The sequence below is a fragment of the Choloepus didactylus genome, chromosome 19, assembly GCF_015220235.1.
Source record: "Choloepus didactylus isolate mChoDid1 chromosome 19, mChoDid1.pri, whole genome shotgun sequence".
NCBI classification, from domain to species: Eukaryota; Metazoa; Chordata; class Mammalia; order Pilosa; family Megalonychidae; genus Choloepus; species Choloepus didactylus.
In genome coordinates, this window is record NC_051325.1 from 52370903 (window position 1) to 52397187 (window position 26285).

The 26285-nt window shown below is 36.8% G+C and overlaps 1 protein-coding gene across 3 annotated transcripts in view; it reads left to right on the forward strand.

Annotated features, from left to right (window-relative positions):
• The first annotated feature begins 583 nt into the window (after nucleotides 1-583).
• CSE1L (chromosome segregation 1 like) overlaps nucleotides 584-26285 on the forward strand; it is a 46538-nt gene continuing 20836 nt past the window's right edge. The window contains exons 1-15 of one of the 3 annotated variants that reach the window (XM_037811453.1): nucleotides 587-696; nucleotides 992-1186; nucleotides 10754-10849; nucleotides 13567-13709; nucleotides 15199-15300; nucleotides 15375-15520; nucleotides 15886-15976; nucleotides 17492-17599; nucleotides 19145-19237; nucleotides 21599-21766; nucleotides 21882-22011; nucleotides 23143-23208; nucleotides 23530-23732; nucleotides 24175-24259; nucleotides 25044-25105. In XM_037811453.1, coding sequence (XP_037667381.1) covers nucleotides 10765-10849; nucleotides 13567-13709; nucleotides 15199-15300; nucleotides 15375-15520; nucleotides 15886-15976; nucleotides 17492-17599; nucleotides 19145-19237; nucleotides 21599-21766; nucleotides 21882-22011; nucleotides 23143-23208; nucleotides 23530-23732; nucleotides 24175-24259; nucleotides 25044-25105 — 1482 coding nt within the window. In that variant the 5' untranslated portion in view covers nucleotides 587-696; nucleotides 992-1186; nucleotides 10754-10764. Of the gene's footprint in view, nucleotides 697-991; nucleotides 1187-3564; nucleotides 3588-10753; nucleotides 10850-13566; nucleotides 13710-15198; nucleotides 15301-15374; nucleotides 15521-15885; nucleotides 15977-17491; nucleotides 17600-19144; nucleotides 19238-21598; nucleotides 21767-21881; nucleotides 22012-23142; nucleotides 23209-23529; nucleotides 23733-24174; nucleotides 24260-25043; nucleotides 25106-26285 lie in introns of those variants that run through there. The other 2 variants (XM_037811452.1, XM_037811454.1) reach the window with 2 other exon arrangements.

The following is a 26285-nucleotide window of genomic DNA, read 5'->3' on the forward strand; positions in this document are numbered from 1 at the left end:
TCCTCTCTTCGTGGGATGCTCTCTCGGTTGATCTTCACTCAGCTGTCTCGCACAGCTGTCTCTGTGTTCAAATTCAGGTCTCAGGTCTCTTGTCACTTGTCCAGAGGCCTTCCAAAACCATCCCATTTACCTTCCAAGCCACTGCCTGTCAAATCACCCTGTTTTTATTTTCTTCTCATAACAGTAATTAATAACTGAAAATATCTTATTTATTTGCTTATTCCATTCCTCTAAAATATAAACTCCATAACGGGGTGGGGGGAGCAGGAAGTTCTGTCTGAGACACTACGTATGGGACTTTGGACAGTTCATTCAACAGTTACTTAAGACCTACAACGTGCCACACCCCGCCACCAAGCTAGATCACAATCCAGTATCCATTCGCAGTATCTGTGCTCTTTCCGGAAAAATGGGGATTTTGTTGCCCGTTAGAATGGTCAGAGCCTAAGGACATTGTCACTTGTGACGTCAGAGCAAAAAGAGACCGGGGTCCCGATTGGTTATTCGATCTTGGGTGGGACGAGAGAATTCCTGGCCCCGCCCCTGCCGCACCCCCTGCCTGTGACGCATGCGCCCCGGCCGCAATCTCGCCGCCGCGCCATTTTGCCAGGGTTTGAATGTGTAGTGGAGCGGCAGCCGCTGCGGATACTGCCGACAACCGTCCGCGGCTGGGATTCCCTTCTCCGTTCCCGTAAGGTAAGGCGGGGCGTGCACGGCCTAGTAGGGTGGACTCTTGGGATCCTGGAGAGAGAAAGATGAGGCGCTCCCGGCACTTCCGAGCTCTAGGAAGCTGGGGCCGTGCCTCTGGCGAGAGCGGAATGCGGCCCCGTATCACGGGCATGGTCTTCGCCTTGCCGGGCGGGTCTCGCGTCACCTCATGACGTCCCAGGTCTCAGACTCAGACCCAGCGGCCCCCGGGCCTGTGAGGGGTGGGAGCGGCTGAGACGCAGCCTACGGCGAGCGTCCCGAGTGCCCGCCCCTTCCCCTCCAGCCCCTCGCTGATTGGCTCTGCTGCCGCTTTGCCGCTCGGGAAGACCGCCTCTCATTGGCCGCGCTCGCGCGTCTGTTCTCGGCAGCTCGGGGAGGATCAAGCCACCCGCAACGTGAGCGGCGTGTGCGGCGGCGAGGCCTGTTCGTGCGGCGGCTGGGTGAGGGTTCTCGCCGCGGCTCCATCTCCCTCCAGTCGGTAAGGGAGACTTAACCTCTCTATGCTTCAGACTCCTCGACTCAAATGGACATCGTGAACTTACTTTGCTAAATTGTTTGTGAGATTTAAATTTTAGTCGATGCACCTGAGATCTAGTAAATGCCCAGTAATATGGGATCCCCCTTTTTGAGGGCAGCGCTGTGGTGTGGTTCGGACTATGGACTTTTGGAATTAGATCGCCTGTGTTCATTACAAATTTAGCTTCATCCTAGACGTGTAACTCAGGTCTAATCACCTCATCTCTCCGAGCCTCCATTTCCTTATCTTCCAAAGGGGTTAACAGCATAATCTTCCTCATAAAGTGGTCTTGTGGATCCACTAAGTTACCACAATCATTGACAAAGTCCCGCCTGAACTGACCATTGTCCAGCTCTCCTATCGCATCTCTTCTCCTTAGCCACTGTGGCTACACTGACCTGATCCTTCTCTTTCATAAACGTTCCAAGTTCATGACTACCTTAAAATATTTGCACGTTCCTTTCGTTTGCTTGGAAATTACGAACACCAGATCTTTGCAAGACTGGCTCCTTATCCTTCTAGTTTTTCTCATCTTAGGCCTTCCCTGATAAACCTCTCTCAGGACATCCTTCCCTCACATCTCCATTCACAACACCTTATTTTTACTTACGTCATAGAATTTACCATTATCTAAAATTTCTTATTGCTTACTTGTTTGTCTTTCTCAGCTACTAGGATGTATGCTTTTTGAGACCAAAGATTTTGTCTGCCTTGTTTACTGCTACATCCCCAGTGGCAGTGTTTGCCACATGGTAGAGGCAAAGTGTAAAGTATTATTCTTCCTTGGAGCCGCAGAAGGGGGTACTCTTCATTCTTGGATTCCCCCAGTCTCTTTTTCTCCTCATCTTGGGCTCCTATAGTCGTTCCTGATGTGTTCTCATTTTTTACCTAATTTCTGGGGCTCTTAACCTACCTAACCCTTTTCTTTTTAAGGCTCTTTGTCTTTCAGTTAGTTCTTTCCATCAATGCAAGGTCATTCCCTCACCTCTTATAGTTAGATTCTTGCTAGTTGGATGTTGGGGAAAGGAAAACCATTTCCTGTACAAGATTAGATGTGGGGGAGCAGTGCTCTAGCTTTGGAATTAATTTATTCCTTTATTCACTTAATAACTTTATTGAACATCCACTTAAACTCGGGGAAAACAGTGGAGAAACAGATGGACACAGATCCTTCTTTGGGGAGTTTGTATTTGTGCCAGTTTGTATTGTGTCCCCCAAATGCCATTATCTTTGATGTAGTCTTGTGGGGCAGATGGTTTGGTGCTGATTAGATTTGCTTGGAATGTGCCCCACCCAGCTGTGGGTGATGACTCTGATGAGATATTCCCATGGAGGCATGGCCCCACCCATTCAAGGTGGGCCTTGATGGGTGGAGCCATATAAATGAGCTGACTCAAAGAGAAGAAACTCAGTGCAGCTGTGAGTGATGTTTTGAAGAGGAGCTACAGACAAGAGGGACACTTGGAAGAAAGCACAGGAGCTGCAGATGAGAGACAGTTTGAAGACGGCCGTTGAAAGCACTCTTGCTCTGGAGAAGCTGAGAGAGGGCAAATACCCCAGGTGCAACTAAGAGTGACATTTTTGAGGAACTGCAGCCTAGAGAGGAACATCCTGGGAGAAAGCCATTTTGAAACCAGAACTTTGGAGCAGATGCCAGCCACGTGCCTTCCCAGCTAACAGAGGTTTTCCGGACGCCATTGGCCATCCTCCAGTGAAGGTACCTGATTACTGATGTGTTACCTTGGACACTTTATGGCCTTAAGACTGTAACTGTGTAGCTATATAAACCCCCTTTTAATAAAAGCCAATCCATCTCTGGTGTTTTGCATTCCGCAGCATTAGCAAACTAGAACAGTATTCTACTGTGGAAACAACACAAATACATAAATTAGATATTTCAGGTAGTGGTGAATAACAGTGTGACATAACAGGCAAAGAAGGCTTCTCTGAGGAGGTGATTTTTGAGCTGTGACCAGCTGTGCAGAGGGGAGTGGACAGAACATTACAAACAGAGGGAATAGAAAGTGCAAAGGCTGGGGGACAGGGACGAGCTTGGAGTACTGGCATATTTGAGAAAAAGCCAGGTTGCTAGAGTATAGTATGTGAAGAAGGGAGAGGTATCCATAAACACAACACGGCCTTGTAGGAATTTGGATTTGGTTCCAAGTGGTGTAGTTCTGTGATCAGAAAGCAAAAGGTGGGCTGAGGTGTTAGGGTGTGTTCTTGGTGTTTGTGGGCTAGGTAGTTTTCATTCATTGGATCTCTTTCCCTCTCCCCAGATGTGAGGCCTCATGAATGGTTCTGTAATGTGGAGGAGAGATCTCAGGAAGAGGCACACAGCTTGGATCAGCTTATGTCTCAGGTGTGTGTGAGGTGGCCTTGGAAAGCAAAGCTTTTATTCCAGAAGTCTTCAACTGTAACTGAGGGCCTGTGGGAAGAAGCTAGACTTAAGTTCCAGCCATTCATTCAACAGGAAGAACTCGGAATTTAGATGAGTCTATCATAATTGATTTATTGTGGTATATATTTTTATTAATTGCCTATCAATAGGGGTTTCCAAAGATTACTTTGTGACAGAAGTAAAGCATCACCCCCTCCTTTAAAGGTGATATAATGAATTTTAATCTTTATTATAAAATTTTTGTTACATTGCTTAATATTTCAAAGTGTCAGCATACCTTCACCTATGGTCAAATAAAGATAACTTAATTCGCCCTTGAGCCTGCTGATATATTGTGAATACTTGTGGAGAGTTCTTTAAAATTCCCTGATTTGTCATTCTTTCTCAAATTGAGACTAAGCTTACAATTTGGTCTTACAGACATCATTAAGGAGGTATAAAAAGCATTTGTTGACAAATATTTAGTTTCTTAACTGACATTAAGATTCTAGGATCTGTATAATATTTTCCATCAGGAATTATAGCAGGCATATTTTATATAATCACTCTACCTTCTTTTAACTTAAAAATTGCCCTAGCCTAGCACCACAGCTTTGCCATTTTAGAGTCATGGCCTTAGCCTCGGTTGTCTCCACCTCTGACACACTTGGAATTGACCAGATAAATGTGAAGAGTGATAATGCTTTTGATGGAAAAATCAGTCAAGGGTATCTAGCTTTTTACAATAAACAATTATATATTAGGTGCTAACCACTGTTGTAAGTCTCTAGGTATGTATATAGCAGTGAACAGAACACAAAGTCCTTGTTCTCATGGAGCATACAGTCTAGTGGAGGCAGCAGCAAGTAAATCAAGGACGCAAATTACTATGTCTGGAAATCATGCTTGGAAAAATAAGGCAGGCTAAAGGGATGGGAAATGACTGAGATGGGTGCTCTTTGAGAAGTGATGGTCCGGGAAGGCATCTCTGGAAAGAGATGACATTTGAAAAGAGATCCAGATGAAGTGGGGAGTCATGCAGCTCTCTGGCGGCAGAGCTATAGGGTAGAGGGAACATAAGTGCAGAGCAGTAAAGTGAAAGTGTCAGCACTGGTGTATATGAATAATACAGGACAAATCTCAAAATCCCCTTTCTTGAACGAGCAACAGTTAATAATGGCAGATAAGTTGGTTATTTGTTTATCTGGCAGATGTGACTGAATTCATACATCATGTTGGGGCTATTGATAACTGACCTTCAAAGAATAATCTCCGATTCTGGCCAGGAATTCATGTTTTAGCTGAATAACTGACATGTTAACTCATCTATTAGTTCATTCAGCAAATGCTTACTGAGTGTCTGATATATGCCAGGCAATATTGAAGGTCCTGGGCATACAGAGACAAATAACACAAAGTCCATGGCCAAAGGAACAATTAGTCTAGCGTGAGCAAGAGACAACGAATAAGTAAAAGTTATTTTCACATGTGGTTATATGCTATGAACACAGTATATCAGGAAAAAGGTAGATGGTAGTCACAGAAGGCCCTTTGATGGCAGGCTGAAAGCTGAATGATACCTGCTATCAAGTTAGGAGGAAGAGCTATTATTACAGGCAGGGAGAACTGTCTTGGCTGGTTCAAGGAACAGAAGTGAGCCAGGAAGAAAGAAGGCAATCAAGTTGACAGGTGCCAGATTGTAAGAAGTTTGGATTTTTAATACAAATAATTACGAGGGATCTAAGAAAAGTTGATAGAGATATTTGCAAATGCTATAGGGACATAAGGAAGAGTTAGTGAAATTCAGATTTATTGAGGAGTGTATGTAAAAACTAAAATAGATCCTTTACATCTCTGTGGCTTCTCCCCTTCACAGTTTGTAATATACAGCCTGGCATAAATCCAAAGAATAAATTTGGGTGGGATGAAGAGAAAGTAAGGCCTTTTTATTAAAAAAAACCTCAAATACACTGATGCAAATAACTTTGCTTGACAACAGCAAAGTTAAATGATTTCATAACAGATTGAGCATTTCAACTCAGAAAAAAAGAATGGGAAAATAAGTGGGCCACTGCTTTCCAAAGTGTTTGTGTTCCATAGAAAAGGGGCTCTATGGCCAAGTAATGGGAAAAAACTATGGTTAAACAAAGTTAAACTAATTTATTGGGTGAGTTCCTGAAGCCTTTTTAATGCTATTGTATGTTGTGAACCTCCCAGGCAGAAATATAATGTATAGCATTTCCCCATTTTGGGAATGAAAAACTGGAAAGAGTGCCTGTCAATATTGTGTGTGTTGAATGGGACTTGATGTTCTTCACATAGATATGATAGTCCCTGGGTCGAAGAAGTGAATAGATAAGTGGTGGAATCTACTAAATCAGTCAGAATTGGTTTCCTTGTGTTAAAACTGTTTTCTAATTAAGGGAAAGGACTGTACTAAGGAGAATAACCTTGCAAACAGATAGTTCTCCTTTGAAAGTTGTGGTTCAGGCTGCTAAGGAGTACCCTGTACAAGCACAGCATTAGATAAAGTCCTTTTCTTATGTTGAGCTTTTTTGACGTCAAGATAAAGGGTTATGGTTTTTTCATTCTTTGGATCAGTCTTGTTCAAAATCTCCGGGTCATCTTTGATTGACTTCCTCCTCTCTCTAGTTCTCATCTGCCTTCCCGCCACCACCACCTTATCCTTCCTGTTGCTGTTCCCAGTTCTTCCACCCTAGTTCAGTTTCCTGTCATTATCACTTCTACCTGAGAGACAGCCTTAGGGAGTAGAGTGGACCTGTGGAGTCAGACTGATATGAAAATCTGATCATATATTAACTGTGTGATTGGGATAAATTAGTTAACTTCTCTGAGTCTTTCTCTTGGCATGTAAAATAATATTTATGTGAAGTAAATGATATGCAACAGAAAATATCTAGCCCTCTGACTAGTTTATAGATGTGACACCTCTTTTTTAAAAAGTGTCTTAACTTCTCATTTTATTGTTCTCCTCCCCTTCAACTCCGTTCTGCAAACCGTTACAAGCCCAAGTAAAGTTCTTTACTTCATTTTCATTGTCTTTTATCCACATCAAAACCCTTTAGGCTCCCTGTTACCTGTGAAATTATGAAGCTCTTCCGGTGAATATTGAGGAGCCTGCATGTCTGATCTCTGTCTCCTACACCCCTACTCCCCAGTGGAGCTGTGGGCCCTTCCTCTCTTACTATTGCTGTTACTCTGCTCACACTATTTCCTTTTTGAGATGGGTCCTCATTCTACTTTTCCTATCCAAATCTTTATATCCTTCAAGGTTCAGCTCAAGGCTCACAGCCTCTGGGAAATCTTAGACCTCCACATTCCCCAGTGACTTTCTTCTTAACCTCCTAGTAGTTAGGTTGCTGTCTGTGTGGTTCATTTGGTGCTTCTACACCGGAGGACAAATGTGTTTCCGAATTCAGAAATTTTTATATGCATATACTGTGGATTATGCAGCATTCCCAATGGGGCCTGGATTAGCACCCTGCAGTCAAACACATTAATATTTCTTTAGTGAGACAGATATATGTACTAAGTGAAATAAATAAGGAATATATACAGAACCCCAGGCAGTTCAGCCAGGTTTTGCTGCCAAATGAATTTGCCACAAACTTGTTTAAAAACACACATACAGACCCCGGGGATGAATGTGGACCCGGCATCGTGGGACTGAGAGTATCTTCTTGACCAAAAGGGGGACGCAAAATGAGATGAAATAGTTTCAGTGGCTGAGAGATTCCAAATGGAGTCGAGAGGTCACTCTGGTGGACATTCTTATGCACTATATAGATAACACCTCTTAGGCTTTAATGTATTGGAATAGCTAGAAGTAAATACCTGAAACTACCAAACTCCAACCCAGCAGTCTGGTCTCCTGAAGACAATTATATAATAATGTAGATTACAGAGGGTGACAGTGTGATTGTGAAGACCTTGTGGATCACACCCCCTTTATCTAGTGTATGGATGAGTGGAGGAATGGGGATAAAAACTAAAGGACAGAAGGGGTGGGATGGGGGATGATTTGGGTGTTCTTTTTTCACTTTTATTTTTTATTCTTGTTCTGGTTCTTTCTGATGTAAGGAAAATGTTCAGAGATAGATTGTGGTGATGAACGCATAACTATGTTATCATACTGTGGACAGTGGATTGTATATCATGGATGATTGTATGGTGTGTGAATGTATTTCAATAAAACTGAATTTAATAAAAAAGTGCTCCAAAAAAAAAAAAAAAACCACATACATACATACACGTACACACAAACTTTGCAGAAAAGGGATTGTGGGCCTGCATTTGGATTTCAGTTGCATCTCTTTTTCCCAGCTAACATAAGCTCCATATGGACAGGAACTTGCTTTTGCTTGATATAGTGATGCCTCCTAAATTGTCTTTTGTAGTAGACATTTTAAAAATAAAATTTTTAATAACTTTCAGATTGTGGAATATTAGAAAAATTTATAAGAAGGAAGAGAATAAAACCTCTATCTATCTCCTAGGTGTTGTGTTACCACTCTTTACATTTTGGAGGGCATTTTAGTTTTTTTCCTATACATTTGGGTGTATGTAAATTTTTTTTACATAATTTGGATGATGGTATACTTGACTATTTTTTCCACTTTGCTTCTATTACATTTTACAAAAATTACATACTTAATTTTTTTTCTTTTTTCTTTACAGAAACCCCTGTTAATTGGTGCATATAGTCCCTGTATAGGCTACATTTCCCAGGTTCCCTTGCATCTGAGTGTGACTGGGTGTCTTAAAAGCTGCCTAAAGAGATCTAAGCAGAAGTGGGTGCTTTTTAAGTAGTTTATTGAAGTATAATTTACATACCCTAAAATTCACCCATTTTAAGTGTACCATTCGAGTTTTAATGTGTTTATTCAGTTGTGTATCCATCACATCAGTCCAGTTTTAGTACACTTCTGTCACCCTGTTCCAGTTTGCTAATGCTGTCATTATGCAAAATACCAGAAATGGATTGGCTTTTATAAAGGGGATTTATTAAGTTACAAGTTTACAGTTCTAAGTGTCCAAATTAAGGCATCAACAAGATGATACCTTCACTAAAGAACTGCTGCTGGCATCTGGAACATCTCTGTCAGCTGGGAAGTCATGTGGCTGGTGTCTACTTTTCCTTTGCTCCCAGGTTGCATTTCAAAATGGATTTCTTCCAAATATCTATGGGTTTCTCTTAACTCTTCTCTCTCAGTTCCTCTGCATCCTTGCTTCTTTCTCCCAGGATGTTTCTTTCTAAGCATCTGGGAGTCCTCTCTTAGCTTCCCTGGGACAAACTCTGGGCTTCATCTCTTAGCTTAGCATCTCTGAACATCCTTCTGTCTGCATCTCCAAGCATCTCAAAGCGTCAGCAAGCATCTGGGTCTGTGTCAGCTCTTAGCTTCTCTCTTAAATACTCCAGTGAACTATCAAGACCCACCCTGAGTGGATGGGATCCACACCTCCATGGAAATAATTTAATCAAAGGTTCCACAGACTAATCAGTCTGCTGCCACGAGATTGCATTTAAAGAATATGGCTTTTCTGGGGGGCATAATATATCCAAATCAGCACACCCCCCCACAAGTTCCCTTATTTTGCCCTTGATTTTATCTACTTACTTAACAACAACTCAGACAATAGAACCTTATTTATAACATTCCCATTGTCATTGGTAATATGCACACACACAAAGTTGTAATCTGTGTGTACTCTTTTTTTATTTTTAATCTTATTGTGTTAACATATATAACAATTTGCTCCTTTAACCATTTTTAAGTATACAATTTCCATGGCATTAATTACATTTACTATTTTGTGATATAGTCACTACCATCCACTATCAGAACTTGATCAGCACCCCAAACTGAACCCATTAAGCAATTAACTCCCCAGTTCCTCCTCCCTCCAGCCCCTGGTAACCTTTAATCTACTTTCTGTGTCTATGAATTTGTCTATTATAGATATTTTCATGTAAGTGGAATCACAATATTTGCCCTTTTGTTTCTGGCTTATTTCACTTAGTATAATGTTTTCACGGTTCATCTGTGTTGTAACAGGTGTCAAAACTCCATTATTTTTTTTTTTTTTTTTTTTTTTTTGAGATAATAGTCACACACCATATCCATTCCTTTTATGGCTGAATAATATTCCATTGTATGTACATACTGCGTTTGTTTATCCTTTCATCCACTGATGGACACTTGGGTTGTTTCCACCTTTGGGCTATTGTTAATTATGCTTCTATGAACTTTGGTGTACAGGTATCTTCTTGAGTCCCTGTTTTCAGTTCTTTTGGGTTTATATGTTGTTTATAACTTGTAATTGCCAGGTTATATGGTAATTCTACGTTTAACTGTTTGAGGATCCACCAGACATTTCCACACCAGCCAGCTGCACCATTTTGCATTCCTACCAACAATGAGCAAGGGTTCCCACATGCTATTTCTTTTACACGTGTTATTTGTTAGCCTTATGTTATTTTGTCTATATAGGCCATTTATTTGGCTTAAATATGTTAGGTGTGAATTTTTTGGTCATTCATAAGCATATTTTGTGATTTATATTTAGCTTTGTTTAAGCTTTGAATATTAAATAATAAGAAAATGCTTTTTTTTTTAATCATAGTCACAACCACCATCGTGTGAACTCCAGAATTCTCTTTGCAGATGCAAATTTCCAGCATGTATTTTGTGCTGAGTTTGTGTGGTTGCATGTTGTATATGAAGGAATTTAGTTTCTTTGATTTCAGAAGTCAATGAGATTCTTATTTACTTCTTAAAATTTAAGTTTTCATCCTTTGTTAGCCCTTTTTCAAAGCACCAAAGCAGATGAACTTTTTGGTTACTTTGAGCAGTTCTTCAACTTTGCTTTTCTATGCCTATCTTTTTTTTAAAATTATGCTTTTTCTTCTCCCTTATCTCAAAAATTATCTCACTGTTATTTCAGAAAAATCCCACCTTACCTTCTGAAACCCTGTCTCAGCCAAGAGTCAGAATTACAGTCCATACCGAAAATGTAACACATGGGTAGCTTTCAGAGAGGGGAAGACCCGTTTAATAAAAGGATTCTTTTATGTAAATCAGTGTCCTCATGTGACCAATTACCCATAACCTCATTTTTAATCTTAGGTTCTGTAGCAATGGAGCTCAGTGATGCAAATTTGCAAACACTGACAGAGTATTTAAAGAAAACTCTTGATCCTGATCCTGCCATCAGACGTCCAGGTAAAAAGAATAAATATTCTTTTATGGTTTTATTTTTTAAAAACGAGTGAAGGAAACCTTTGTGGAGTCTGCCCATTTGTAAATTTGGAAAAAGATTTGCACTTTGATTCTCAGATATTGTTTGTTCTTCATTCTCTCATAAAGTTGGGTTGTCTGTTTTTAGCTGCCATAATATGTGGTACCTTTTGAGTAAAACAGCTTTTATTTAGCATCTTCTGGAATAAAAAGTACTGGGTTAGGGATTAAAAGTACTGGTACGTTTAAATGCTTTGTCCCTTTACCATTCTGAAAATCACCATTTAAAACCTGCCTGCTTTATAGAGATATAATAACTAGGATATAGAAATGAGAGTTAATTGTCTAAAAAATGATTAAGTGAATGAAACCAGATACTGACTCTTAATGCCCATGTTGTGTTTGATTTAATTAATAGGTTTTAAGATCCGGGGTTCATTTCCCTTTTTTTTTCTGTCTGAATTTGACTGATTTCCATTAGAAGTTTGGTGGAAGCTTAGAGTTGCAAACTCAGATACCTAGAGTCAGGTATGAAGGTAAATGAGGGAGGCAGGGCAGGTGGGGGGACACATTGTGAATATATGCCCTGGTTAAGGGGCACATATTATTTGGAACTAGTTGACTGGCAGATTCAGACCAGATTTTGCAAGATCAAATTTCCAGTATTGTTTGAAAAGTAAGGATTTTTATAAAAAGTATCCTCATTTTAAAATGATAGCAACTAACTTAAAATATTTTAAATCACAGTACAAAACAAAGAAAACTACTTTTGGGGGCCTGATGTGGCCTATATGCAGTCACTTGGTGATCCTTGATGTAAGCTGTATTAACCAGAAATGCTCTTAATCTGATTCTTCAGAAATTAATTGTACCCACTTATAAAGATGATTTTGGAAGGTCCCATGAAGATAAAAATGAATGCATGTTAATATGTTATATGTGTATATATATATATATATTTTTACATGTATATATATATTTACATGTTATAGTTAATAAATGGAATCATAAACGCAATAGTACAACCATCCTATTCTAGAAAAGCTGTGATTTCTGAGTGAGAAAACTGTGATTTTCCCATTAATTCTTTAAGAAGTAACGTGTCTGGATAATGGGAAGTTGATGGCTCTAATATTCTTAGATTTCCCCAGAAAACTTCTGTCAGAACTGTGTATTAAAAATTATCTTTAATAATTTTGCCTTTGTAAGGTAAGGGTGCTAGTGCTTTATGAATCCAGGGTCTAGTATAGGCCTAAACTGATTTTTCTGGGAAGAGTTATGAACATAGCATTTCTCAGGGATTGGTACTAGACTGACTCAGTATCTATATAAAATGATCTGGAGGTGGAAATATGTAGCATATCCCAGTTTACAGAAAACACTGTGCTCCCTTGGTTATTGAAAGGTGGCAATAGTAAAGATGAATTGCAAGACCTTTTGAAGCTCGTTGAGTGTGCAAAAACATGTCAGTGTCAGTATAAATATTCTGTGAGCAAGTTGAAGGTAATGAACACAGAAAGGAATAATTAGACTTACATTATGAGAAGACTGATTCTAGGATATTGACTACAATTTAGGAGAGAGACCAGGCAGTCTTCTTGGGGTTTTCCCCAAATCATAAGTGCATTGTGTTACCCTGTACAAAATGCTGACCGCTAAGTAGAAGGAAACAATCCAAAGCCTTCTGTACTCAAACAAAACCATAGTGTGTCCCTACCTGGAAAACAGTTTTCAGTTCAGCAGTTGTCATCCTTCATGCAAACATTGTGGACACAAAGCATGAGGATTATGGGATGACAGTCTCTTGGGAGAGACTCAGTCTAGAAAGAAGAAAGGTGTTAAGTGGTATTATTAAATTCTAAAAATGATAAATGCTAATAAATAAAGACCTTTTCAGTAAATACGGGAATCTTAAAATGTGTGTAACCTTATGAAACTTAAGATACGAAAATTTTTTAAATACTGTAGTGCCTTCATCATGTGATCAGTAAACTAGGGAATTTATTATCCCAAAATATAGTATGGGTTGAAAATAGCTGGATAAAATATTTATGCAAATTCATTGCTGATAATTCAGAAATTTTTGGTTCCAGAAAAAAGCTTAGCGCTGGTATGGTAGAATAAGGACTGAACCAAAACTTTTCCAGTGCTGAAGTCTTCTAGCTATACGAGCTTGAACAAGTTACATAACATCACAGCCTTGTCTGGGTAGTAGTGATGACTCAGTGAAATAGTATATGCCAGTAAAGCACCAAACCCCTATGGTTAATAATAATATATATTAGCATTAATTAACTCATTTAATCTTTATCACATCCCTATAAAATAAGTATTAATACTAGTACTACATACTAATACTAGTAATAATAATCCTTTCTGGAACAAAGCAGGGAAGTTACTTTGCCCAAAGGTCACTTAATCTTTCTGGGCTTCAGCTTCTTCAGATGAGATGATCATCCAATTAGGCCATTTTATAGGTTTGAGAGATACAGGTGAGTTAACAGACAGGAAAGAATTTGAATACTGAAGTATCATGCCAATTTAATGTAACATATGATCCATTCAATGGATAAGAAAACTGAATAGACCAATGATAGGTTCTCTAGAGAAAAATATCCTAATCTTTAATTTTTTGAGACTTCAGTCAGGTGTAAAGATTTTGATTATACAACAAATCTTCTAACATGGAAATTTTTTTATAGCTGAGAAGTTTCTTGAATCTGTAGAAGGAAGCCAGAATTACCCCCTGTTGCTTTTAACGTTACTGGAAAAGTCTCAAGATAATGTCATCAAAGTGTGTGCCTCAGTAACATTCAAGAACTATATTAAAAGGAACTGGAGAATTGTAAGTATTTTGTGAATACATAATTTAGTACCCTGCATGTTTATAAGGTTTCCATAAACAATGTTTCTAAAATATTCAGACATGAATTAAAGACAAAATTAAACACACCCCTATACCAGTGCTTATTTCATTTGAAGTCACATAGATTACTTCAACTTTATGAATCAGATGGCTAGAGTGTGTGAGACTTGGTTTTTTAACCTCCACTGTGGTTGAAATTTATTTCTCCCTTACTCTCTAGTGAAGAGATACTGTGTGAAGGGACACAGTCTAAATGAATAATTGAAGTAATTTCTGTTGAGGACTGGGAAAAAGAAAATAATGCTGAAAAAATTGCATCATATAAGGTTTTTGAAAAGGGCCTTTTTCCTCAGTCATGTGGAATATGGAAATATATTCTAATTTCAAGATAATTTCTGTTGTGCTACAAGTTTAATGACCAGTATAAAATTATAAATCAAGAAACAGGCATTTTTCCTACTATAGTTCAAGGCAGTGGTTCCTTACTCAGGGGTGGTTTTGCCCTGTAGAGGACATTTGGCAATATCTGGAGAGATTTCTGGTTGTTTTAAGGCCAGGGACACTGTTAAACACCCTACAGTATACAGTTCAGCTCCCTACAACAAAGAATTATCTAGCCCAAAATGTCAGTAGGACTGAGGCTGAGAAACTGTGGCTTACAATAAAGAAAAAATGAGAATTGTTTTGTGGTCATAGCAGTAATGATATTGTAGAGATTACTAAGGTTGATAAAAATGATAGTTTTAAAAAAGTCAACTTTAAAACTGCTTAAATATTTTAGTATCTTGTTTTTTTCTCATTCCATAAATGAATAAATGTATTTTTTTAAAAAGCAAATATTATTTCCAAACTTCTATAATTAGTCACATGTTACCTACCATATGTGGTGAAGAAATGAATTGGTGAATCTTAGAAAACCCATCCTTCTACTTGTAGGCATGCTTAGCCTTCTCCTTCTGTCTTGGTATGTAAAACTTGTGAGATTTCAGAACCTCTTTGGCTGATGAATTCCAAGATATAGTCCTAACCCACAATAGTCAATTTTTTATAGAAAAGTCTTTTTATTTAAGGTGAGAGTGAAATTTGAAGCTTTTGAAGATGAATATGTATTAAGTGGTGTATGTTTATAAGGATTTTAACCCTATATTCTGATTAGTTTACATGTAGAACTGAGTTCTTAATTGGCATTAGGTAGTCAGAAGCTCATTGACTTGTATGTAAAACATTTGTATTGGGAGGATATACATTTTTCTGGGGAAAAGGTTCAGGTTTTCCTCAGATTATTAATAATAATACTTAGGAATAATAATAAAGGAATGACTCATTCATGTAGAGAGAAAGTGAGCAAAGGCCCCTACCAACTTTTTTTAGCCTGTGTTTTTCTTAGAAAATCGAGAAATAAAGAAAAAATGGTTCTGTTTTATCTACAAATTCCTAAGAACATTGTTTGTTTATGTTTTGATTTTAGGTTGAAGATGAACCAAATAAAATTTGCGACGCTGACCGAGTAGCCATTAAAGCCAACATAGTGCATTTGATGCTTAGCAGCCCAGAGCAAATTCAGAAGCAGGTAACAGGAGGCTCTGCTTTTTAAGTAGGTTTGTATGTAATGCTTTCATCTAATGAATCCTTTCCTACCCCCAGTTAAGTGATGCCATTAGCATTATTGGTCGAGAAGATTTCCCTCAGAAATGGCCTGACCTGTTGACAGAAATGGTGAATCGCTTTCAGAGTGGAGATTTCCATGTTATTAATGGAGTCCTTCGTACAGCACATTCATTATTTAAAAGGTATTGATGTACAAATTCATATTTTTTTAAAACTTTTTTTCAAATATATTTACTTTTGTAAACAGTTATATTTTTGTACCTGTTGTCATTCATTTGTAATGTGATTATCCTAGAACAAGAACTGAAACCTCTCATTTCAATTATGCTTGTTTCTTCTCAAGCAGAATGTTTATTCCATATTGCATGATTACCTGTAAGATTCCTGGTCTTGATAAGTTGTTTGATTCCTTTGAAAAGAAAACCAAGAATTCTCTGAGTTCCAGAAGGCTGTTTAGCCAAAATTTTTTTCTCTAATCAACATCTATCCCTTAAGTCCTAAAGCAAGTAAACAAAAATTTAATTTATCTTTTAACTTAATTTTCTAGATATCGCCATGAATTTAAGTCAAACGAGTTATGGACTGAAATCAAACTTGTTCTGGATGCCTTTGCTTTGCCTTTAACTAATCTATTTAAGGTAAATACCATCCTTGGTCATATTTTTTAATTGCTGATTGCCTAAATACTTATGTAAATTTTATGTCTGAGAGAATGCTTTGAAAGCTTATTTAAGAATGGTAATATTTAGAGTAGCATTTCTTTTGGAAAATTTAAATCTACACAGAAATAGAGAAAAATGATATAATAAAATTTCATGTATTACCCAAGTTTAACAGACTCAGCATTTTGCTGTTTTGTGTGTGTGTGTGTTTTTTAATCTGTCCCTCTACCCCTTTTGTGGGAATGTTTAAAAACAAATCCCAAACATCATATCATTTCATCCATTAAGTATTCATTTTGATTTGGCTATTTATGGTATTAAATTAATTAATCTTATATTTTTACATTATTTTTATAGTGCACAGGCTGCTTTCCTAAACATTGTCTTGTTTGGTCTTTATGAGACTCCTATAAGGCTGGAAGGAAATGTATTGTTAACCCTTTTTTTCAGATAAGGATGAAAGTTCAGTGTCATGCAACTAATAAAGAAGAGAGAAAGGTCCAAACCTAGTGTTGCTGACTCTGTAAAAGCTGCTCTCATTTCTTATTTTCAAAAGAAAAGGTTGTGGTATTCAGTAGTAAAATCTAGAGCAGCATGTGTAGGATTTTTCATGATTAGGATATTACTGATGGTATATTTTTCTTTTAAAAAATTAAATTGGGCAAAATGAGATCCCTTTTCCACCTTGAATTGGTAAAGATCTTTGTTTCTTTTTAACGATGTTAAAAGCCAGAGTGTAATGAAAAGAACACTCTTTTTTTCCCTGACCATTTGGTTTGTTAATGGTAATAACTTTCCAAAAGTCATTTTGGTATTGCATTAAGAGAAACATTAGTATTCATATTTCCTCACTCCAAGTAACAGGGAGTAGTAACTTTTGTTGAATATCTTCTACATACTAGGTGTGCACAAAGTATCGGACCTTTTTTGTGTGTTTTCTCAGTTATTTCTCACATTCTCTATGAGATAGGCATGATTCCTATATTCAGATGAGAAAATTTGGGCTCAGAGTAAAATAACTTGCTTGCTCAAAGTAATATTCATTATGAGTGAGAGAGTCTGGATTGTACCCAGATCTGTCTGGATTCCAAAATCTGTGCTCATGTGCTGATAGCATACTATACTGCTTTGGTGATGATACACTGCTAGAATCTCTGAATGAGAAATGTCAAGTGATAGAAGAATTATTTAGAACATATAAGGATAGTTTTGTAGAAAGAATGATTTATATATGTATGCACCGAAAGGATTGGAAGGATATGTTTCAAAATATTGATCTATCTGGTAGTGCTATTATGAATGATTTAAAATTATGTACTTTAATATATTTTTCAAAATCTCTTTAACTACTATATATTGCTGTTTAAAAATCAAAATTTTGAAAAGAAATATGAGTAGTCTCAGCCTAGTGCAAGACTCTTTTCACCAAGATAACTATGCTAGGTTTACAATACACTGAAATCATGTCTCTAAACTCCCTTCCTTTCCAAGGCCACAATTGAACTCTGCAGTACCCACGCAAATGACGCTTCTGCCCTGAGGATTCTATTTTCATCCCTGATTCTGATCTCAAAACTGTTTTATAGTTTAAACTTTCAGGTAAGTTTCATTTTATTTCTTGCTTTTGATTCTTAATTCTTTGATGTCAGATATACAGTTCTTCTCTTGATATGACCTCTTTTCATGAAAGGAAAAAAAAATAGTGTTTTCTGACAACCCCTCCCATTTTTATCCACTTTAAGAATTTAGGTGAATGTCACTCTAGAGGCCCAAAGAATTATGGATCACCACACATCTAAAATAAAATGAAATAGCATTTCACAAAGTGTTCTACTTTATTGTAGTCTCTAGAGATACTAGTGGATGCTTTGTGGAAAAAAGTAGCGTTCTCTTTTAGTCCAGTAAGTTACAGAAACCCCACATTCTAAATCATCTTTCTGGAGAATCCCTGCACACCATTCTGTTGAAGGCACTAAGAAATCACTTTTCTCAGGCCTTCCTCTTTTGTTCATTTTCATGGGTATTACATTGGGGGAACCATGTTTTGTTTAGGGGTCCCTTGTTCCCTTGTTGCAAGAAGAGAAATAACTCTGGCTAGCTTATTCAAAAGGGCTTTTATTGGAAGCATATAGGGGAGGGTGGCAGAAACAACAAAAGGCTGAAGAACCAGGCTTTGGAAGGGGTGAGAACCAGTGACTTTTCTGGGGAAACATAACTATCATGTACAGGAGAGGTCTGGTTGCCTTTTTGCTAATGAGATAGTGACCTCCAATTATTCTTTCTGTTCTTCAATCATTAATTTAAGATTCAGAGCTCCAGGAGAGAAGGGTATCTTATGGTGTGGATTATCGTACTGAAATGCAAGAAGAAAGATCTGGCCTTTTCATTGTTCAGAGCTAAAGCCAAATACCTGGACTTATCCTTGCAACATGACTACACTCAAAGTTGTAAGGAGAGTATTTCCCAAAGGAGGTTGGGTTCTCCTAGGGAGATGAAATGGAGATGGACGGCCTAAAGTGACATGCACACATCAGCAAACTGAACAGCAGTTTGAGAAATTCTGACTTAATGAATACTACTGTTTTTGCTTATACCTTCTATTCAATTCTGTTTCTGTGGAGTCAGGTGAAATGAGGTTCTTAATAATTTATTTGGATAGTCAGGCCAGAAAAGTGACATAATCTTTGCCCTTGAGGGGCTTATATCTTATTAAAAAGGCAGTACTACACCACAGGCAATCAGTAGCCACAAGACAGTAAGTTTGGGTCTGAATCTTTACAATGAATGCAGTAGTTCAGAAAGGAAAAAGGATATATAGGTAAGCCCCAAATTTCGTAAGGAAAGATTTCATACAGTCTTAGTTGTACCTAGTAGGAATACATAGATTGGGACAGGAAGCATAGGTGGTATCATTTGTAGTGAAAGAGCATGAACAAAGGTAGTAGTCACAACGGTTTATGCAGTGGCTAGACATAGCTGGAACAAAGAATTCTTGTCAAAATAGTTAATGGTTGGCACAGATTGAGAAGTGCAGACTTGAGCATATGGGCATGGAGAAAATGTTTGGGGTGATGGGGAAAACTTTTTAAAATACTATACATACTTGTTTTAATCAAAAGTCTCAAGTCAGTATTTATTCTTTAGGATCTTCCTGAATTTTTTGAAGATAATATGGAAACTTGGATGAATAATTTTCATACCCTTCTGACATTAGACAATAAGCTTCTACAGACTGATGTAAGTATTGTTTAAAATGTTGTCTGAGTAGCATTTTCCTTTCATTAATAATTATTTTAATACCCTCTGAAAGCCTTGGAGGTTAGTTATTAGACTTCAGAAAACTAAATAAAAAGCTATTTTAGAACATTTAGCATTCTGCATCTTAAAAATTATTTAGTCATTATTAATAGATAAAATTCTAAGAATGCAAGTAATATTTGATTCTATTAGATGTTCCATATTTGGTTGGTTATGTGTAGTATACAGAATTATTCTTATTATGGGGTTGGCTTAGATCAAAATATATAGATAAGGCTATTTCATTGCCTCACTGAGATGTAAGGCTAAGAGGATTCACATTGTGAACATTTTATGAAATAGAAAATTGTCATTGAAGATATTAAGAAAACTTTACCTCATTAATTATAGTCTCTTTTAAAAATCATCCACAGTTTGGGGAAGAGAAAGTGATAAACATTTATATTATTTATAGGTTTCTGATCAGGGTTTTGTAATTACATACTTTTCAGTTTATGGCACTTACTCCACGCTATTCATTTGCTTATCTATTAATATATTTATTCTCTACCTTTTTCCCAAGAAACTAAAAAGCAAAAGTAAAATATTATGAATACTTCAACACCAGATAAAATAAAAAATTAGACTTGGTAATTCAAATGAGGCTTTGCAGGTGGGGCGCAGAAAGAGAATCATTACTATGGGTGTACAGCAAATTTTATCTTTTCACTTTAAGTAAAAAGCAACAAAAAAAAATGTGGTTTCAATAACAGGATTTTTTTAGTACATTAGGAAAAAAAATTACTCCCTCAGAAAACATAGCTTTTCCTCATGTTTAAATCTAAGGGAAATTTTTCACTTGTTACATGGAAGTATTTGGACTGTCCTCTCATTCCATACTATCCCTTACATTATTTATGCTCTGAGTAACCAGCTGTGAGGAAGTTCTTTTTCTCTCTTCTAAATTTGAGTTCTTTGCCATATAGTACAGCTCAAAGAGTATTTGTGGATTGCTATCATAGTAGATTATTCTGTAAATCACTGTCATGATTTATATTAGGGTTGGCAAATGTTTTCTGAAAAGGGCAGGTAGTAAATAGTTTTAGCTTTGAGGGCCATTTGGTGTCTCTCTATTGCTTCCAGTCAACTCTGACTGTATTGTGAAAGCAGCCATAGACAAACTTAGGAATTGTACAAATGGATAATTAAAGAATTGAATGAGCATGGCTGTGTTCTAATAAAACTTTACTGATAAAAGTAGGAAATAGGCTGAATTTGGCCTGTGGACTGTCATTTGCTGACCAATGATTTAGATTGTTATTTAATACTTTACAACCAAATGTTATTTGTGAGAATTCTATAGCATTGCCTGTTTTTTGGGGGGTCAAGGGGTATCACAAATCTTACTGTATTTGAAACGAGCCTTTGGGGAGACAGCAAGACAATACAATTAACCATGTTACAAAGGAAAGTATGATCTTTATTGTTGCAGGGTTATTCTGTTTTCTATAGGAATATACTATTTTTAATTTAATATAAATATAATTCTGCAATCAGAAGAAAAAGCTTTAACTTGAGAACTTTTGAGTCAGTCAGGTTTTTTTTCCAATTTATTCAATTTGATTGAGATATATTCACATACCATACAGTCATCCAAAGTGTACAGTCAGTTGTTCACAGTACCATCATATAGTTGTTCATTCATCACCCCGATCTATTTTTTGAGCATTTTCCTTGTACCAGAAAAAGTGACAATAAGAATAAAAAACGTAAGAGTGAAAACAGAACACCCAAATCGTTGTCCCCTCCCCGCCCTATTTTTCCTTTGGTATTTTGTCCCCATTTTTCTACTCATCCATCCATACACTGGATAAAGGGCAGTGTGATCCACAAGACTTTCACAATCACATTGTCACCCCCTTGTAAGCTGCATTGTTATATATACGTCTTCAAGAGTCAAGGCTACTGGATTGCAATTTGATAGTTTCAGATATTTGCTTCTAGCTATTCCAAAACATTAAAACCTAAAAAGGGTTATCTATATAGTGCGTAAGAGTGCCCACCAGAGTGACCTCTCAACTCCATTTGGAATCTCTCAGCCACTGAAACTATTTCGTTTCATTTTGCATCCCCCTTTTGGTCAAGATGTTTTTGAGTCAGGCTTAATGATTAATAAATGGAAAGTATTTCATCTTTTTTATTTGAAAGACAAGCTGAATAAATTGACAGTGGCATGGATTATAGTTTAGAATGTTTGGCTTTGATTTAAATTTTGAAGATTAGTTCAGGAATTGTAGCTACTCTCCATATTTGTGGTTGCATCAAGTTATATATTGAGTTTTCCGTTTTCTCTTATGTAAGGATGAAGAGGAAGCAGGCTTACTGGAGCTCTTAAAATCCCAGATTTGTGATAATGCTGCACTTTATGCACAAAAATATGATGAAGAATTTCAACGGTACCTGCCCCGTTTTGTCACGGCCATCTGGAATTTATTAGTTACAACAGGCCAAGAGGTTAAATATGATTTGGTAAGCTAATGGTGCAGACAAATAACTAAAAGACGTTCCCTTCTGTACCCTCTATAAAGAATAAACTGTTAGGTTTTGCCTTTAAAATATGCTTATTTTTTGTGTTTTATTCTAGTTGGTAAGTAATGCAATTCAGTTTCTGGCTTCAGTTTGTGAGAGACCTCATTATAAGAATCTGTTTGAGGACCAGAACACGCTGACAAGTATCTGTGAAAAGGTTATTGTGCCTAACATGGAATTTAGAGGTAATTATAGTAGAATGTAAAGCTTTTCAGGGGATTAAAAGCTGTCAATTTTTTAAAAAGTATGTTAATGGAAAAATTAGCAAGCGTTCTTGAGTATTTCACCTTGTTCCTCTTTGTCAATTTCAGTCATTTTTTTAAATTAGTAAATAAAACTTAATGTAGCTTATTGCTTGTTTTCTAAACCACACAGAATGGTGGTTATAAATGACATTTGTGAAATGAGTTTTACTATGATGACCTTTTTGTGTACTGTGGAGGTTTTTTCCATGGAAATATTGAACAAGACTTTAAAAGTCCTATTATATTGAGCAGGTAAACTATCTAGGATCTCAACTTAGGAAAGAATTAGGTTTTCTTAGATTTAATAATTCACCAAGTCAGATAGCTGTTTTTAATGTTGACTTGATAATAGAAGTGACTGCTACAGGATGAAAGCCCACTTATTTTGTGCTTAAGGTTAAAATATTCCGGGTGCCTGAAATGTATTTGTATTCAGGATGTCCTTACCCCTTTTTACAGTGGGGAAGGGCAAGTAGTGAAGGTGGAGGGATTGTGTTTTGTATCAAAGCAGTCATTTTGATAGTGTTTCCCAAGTTACCAGTCTATTACAAAATGAAAAAAAATAGGGACAATGTAGTATAAGGTTTTGTTTTTGTTTTGTGTTTTCATAAAACTACATTTCTTTAGTTGAGAGAACTATTCTTTTTTCTGGTAATGTCCATCCTACTATTTTGATGAAAGGCTTTTATGAAGTAATGGTGATTACGGTCATTAACTGTTTTGCTTTGTTTTGCTTTGTTTAATGTCCCTTTCTGGCAAAATTAAAAGCTAGTATCCCTAGATTGGTCCCTAGCACTTACTTTTGAAGTTGGTTGGTGAAACCCACCCCTTGGGCCCGTGTCACAGAAGAACAAGTGAGTCTGTATCACGGTTGTGTCAGTCACCTTTTATCTTTTCAGGGCAGCACTTGCTGCTTCAGATGATTAAGAGTAGATGAAGTTGTGATTTTATGGGAACTATACCTTTTGCTGTGAAACACGACAGTTCTACATGTCTGCATGCTCAGCTGTTAAGTACCGTGACTTGTCATGTCTTTTGGTGGGTTATCTGAAATATCAATTCTCTTTTTAGCTGCTGATGAGGAAGCATTTGAAGATAATTCTGAGGAGTACATAAGAAGAGATTTGGAAGGATCTGGTGTGTATTTTGGTTTTTAACTGTTAGTTTCTTTGCTAGCCAGTTTTAAAGTTGTTCTCTTTTTAGAAAATATGTGGAAGAGTGGGAGCTAGAATAACACTGTCATTTCAATTTGTCTTGGTTGGAAAAATGTTTTCCTTTAACTTGTAAGCCTTAAAAAGCAGCTCTTCCATGAGCTTCACCAAAATATCAAATAATGAATTGTCTTCCTTTTATTATACTTAATAGTGTTTATCATACTATGACTTCTAGACTAAACTTGGTTACTTGGTTGGTGCTTGTTTCTTTCTCCCATGTTTATATTTCCTTTTGGTTTTATAGATATTGATACTAGACGCAGGGCTGCTTGTGATCTAGTACGAGGATTATGCAAGTTTTTTGAGGGACCGGTGACAGGAATCTTCTCTGGTTATGTTAATTCCATGCTGCAGGAATATGCAAAAAATCCATCTGTCAATTGGAAACACAAAGATGCAGCCATTTACCTAGTGACATCTTTAGCATCGAAAGCCCAAACACAGAAGGTGATTCTTTTCAATATGGTTTTGTTCCTAAAACAGACTTGTCAGTTACAACAGAAGTCAAGAAGAAGTAATATATCTCTGGAGATAAAACCTACTCTTCCGGATAGCCAAATGCAATGTAATCACTTATATTCTGTTAGAATTTTAGAATCTCCAAAGATGTCTTTATATTGATAAACTATGGACCAAAAAATTGACAGATGCCATACTTGTTACCTTAGGTGATCCTTGGTGTGTAAAACATGCTGAACTGAAACTTTGCTTGTTCTTTAATTTAGGGATATTTCTTTATTGTTAGTTAAGATAGTCTTATTTTATGTATAAGCAGTTTGTGTTTTGAAGTGTTCATCCTCATTTTTAATGTGTTTTTCTAAAGTTTCCTAGATTTTTAATGTGGTAGGCATGTCATGTTATTTTATCCTCTTACAAATTTGATTTTCAGCATGGAATTACACAAGCAAATGAACTTGTAAACCTGACTGAGTTCTTTGTGAATCACATTCTGCCTGATTTAAAGTCAACTAATGGTAAGTTTTGTGAAACTATTTCATTGATATACCTTACAACACAGTACTTGGAAATTTTTCTTTGCTTCATCTTATCCTACAGAATAAGTCACATTATGGCAAAAGTTATAATACGAGCTCTATGTAACCATCATAATCACAAAACTGGCTCCTATTTTTGCTTTATTTTTTTTTATTGAATAAAATCTCAAATGGCTTCCCCAGATCCTGCACAGATGAAATTAACTTTCTGTAAAGAAAATGTTGCTTGTGTGGAAGGAAAATAGAAATGAGTAGAACTGAGCTGTAACTTTGCTTTGCTATCTTGGTGTATAAATACTGATTATTCTCTGATATATTATGAACTTCCGTGTACCTGTCTTCCAGCTTCAAGATTTAATAATTGGCCAGTGTTCTTTCATTGATCCCTTTCACTCATTTATTTTCCCACCACTGGAGTCATTTAAAGCAGATTGCAGCCAGAAAGTTCCAGTCTTAATTCAGACTAGCTAAAATTTTGGGGAATGAAAATGTGATGGTCATTAGTACATGGTCTAAATAAATTTTATTAATTTATGTAAGTAATGCATGGTATTTGTAATGAAATTTAAAGGGAAAAATTATTTATAATCCTACCAGAATTAATGACTATATAGTAGAACATATATAGTTAACTACTCTTCAATTGTTTAACATTGATTATCAAAACCATTTTTTAAAATCTGATGTTATTGTCACTGATTTGGGAGTAACATCTGATTAACTGGCTTAGCACTTGAGTAACTGACTTTTATTCCTTTGATAGTGAATGAATTTCCTGTCCTTAAAGCTGATGGTATCAAGTATATTATGATTTTTAGAAATCAAGTAAGTAACTTTATATTTGTTGTATGCCTCTTAATCTCTTAAGAGTTCTCTAACATTGTACAGTAGGATCTTGATATCCACATCTAACAAAATTAATAACTCCTTAGTATCTTCTGTTTGTAGTCCATGCTTAATTTTCCTCAATCATTTTAAAAGTGTCTTTTTACAATAGTTTTATTAAAAATTGAGATCCAGGCAAGGTCCACACCTTGCTTATGGTTGATTTTGTGTCACGTTGCTTCATCTACAACAGAGAAGTCCCCCTTCCTCTTTTTTTTAAACATTTTTTATTGTGAGATATAACATTTGCAGAAGAGTGATAAATTTCAAAGTACAGTTTGACAAGTATAGAACAAATTTAAAAGTATAGTATGGGTTACAGTTCCACAATTTCAAGTATTTCCTTCTGAACATCCTAACAGTAGAAACTAAAAAGAAATACCTGTATAATGATTCAATAGTCATAATCATTTGCTAACTCCTATTCTGTTACAACTCCTCCCTCTCATTTGATCATTCTCTGTCTTCAGGGATATTTGGGCAGTGACCATTCTGACTTCTTTGTGTTGAAAGGGGGTGTTAACATTATGGGGTAGGAGAATGCAACTGTTGGTGTTCTGGGAGAGACTGGTACCTCTAAGTTTCAGGGGTTATCTGGCATAGGGACAATCTGGAGGTTTTAAGTTTCTGAAAAATAAACTTAATATGTAAAACTTTTATAGAGTCTTAGAGCCTGGGTTTTCTTTAGGGTTTACAGGAATACTGTTGGTTGGGTCTTGGCATACCATGGCAATTTACAATATCTGGCTGAAGCTTGCTTAAGAGTAACCTCCAGAGTGACCTCTCGACTATTTGAAATCTCTTAGCCACTGAAACTTTTATTTTGTTACATTTCTTTTCCCCCCTTTGGTCAGAAGGCATTGTTAATCCCACAATACCAGGGCCAGGCTCATCCCTGGGCATCATGTCCCATGTTGCCAGGTATACTTACACCCTGAAAGTCATGTCCCACATAGGGGGAGGGTAATGAGTTTATTTGCAGTGTTGGGCTTAAAGAGAGAGAGAGGCTGCATCTGAGCAACAAAAGAGGTTCTCTGGGGGTGACTCTTAGGCGTATTTATAAGAAGGCTTAGCTTCACCATTGCAGAAATAAGTTTCATAAGGGCCAGCCTTGAGATCA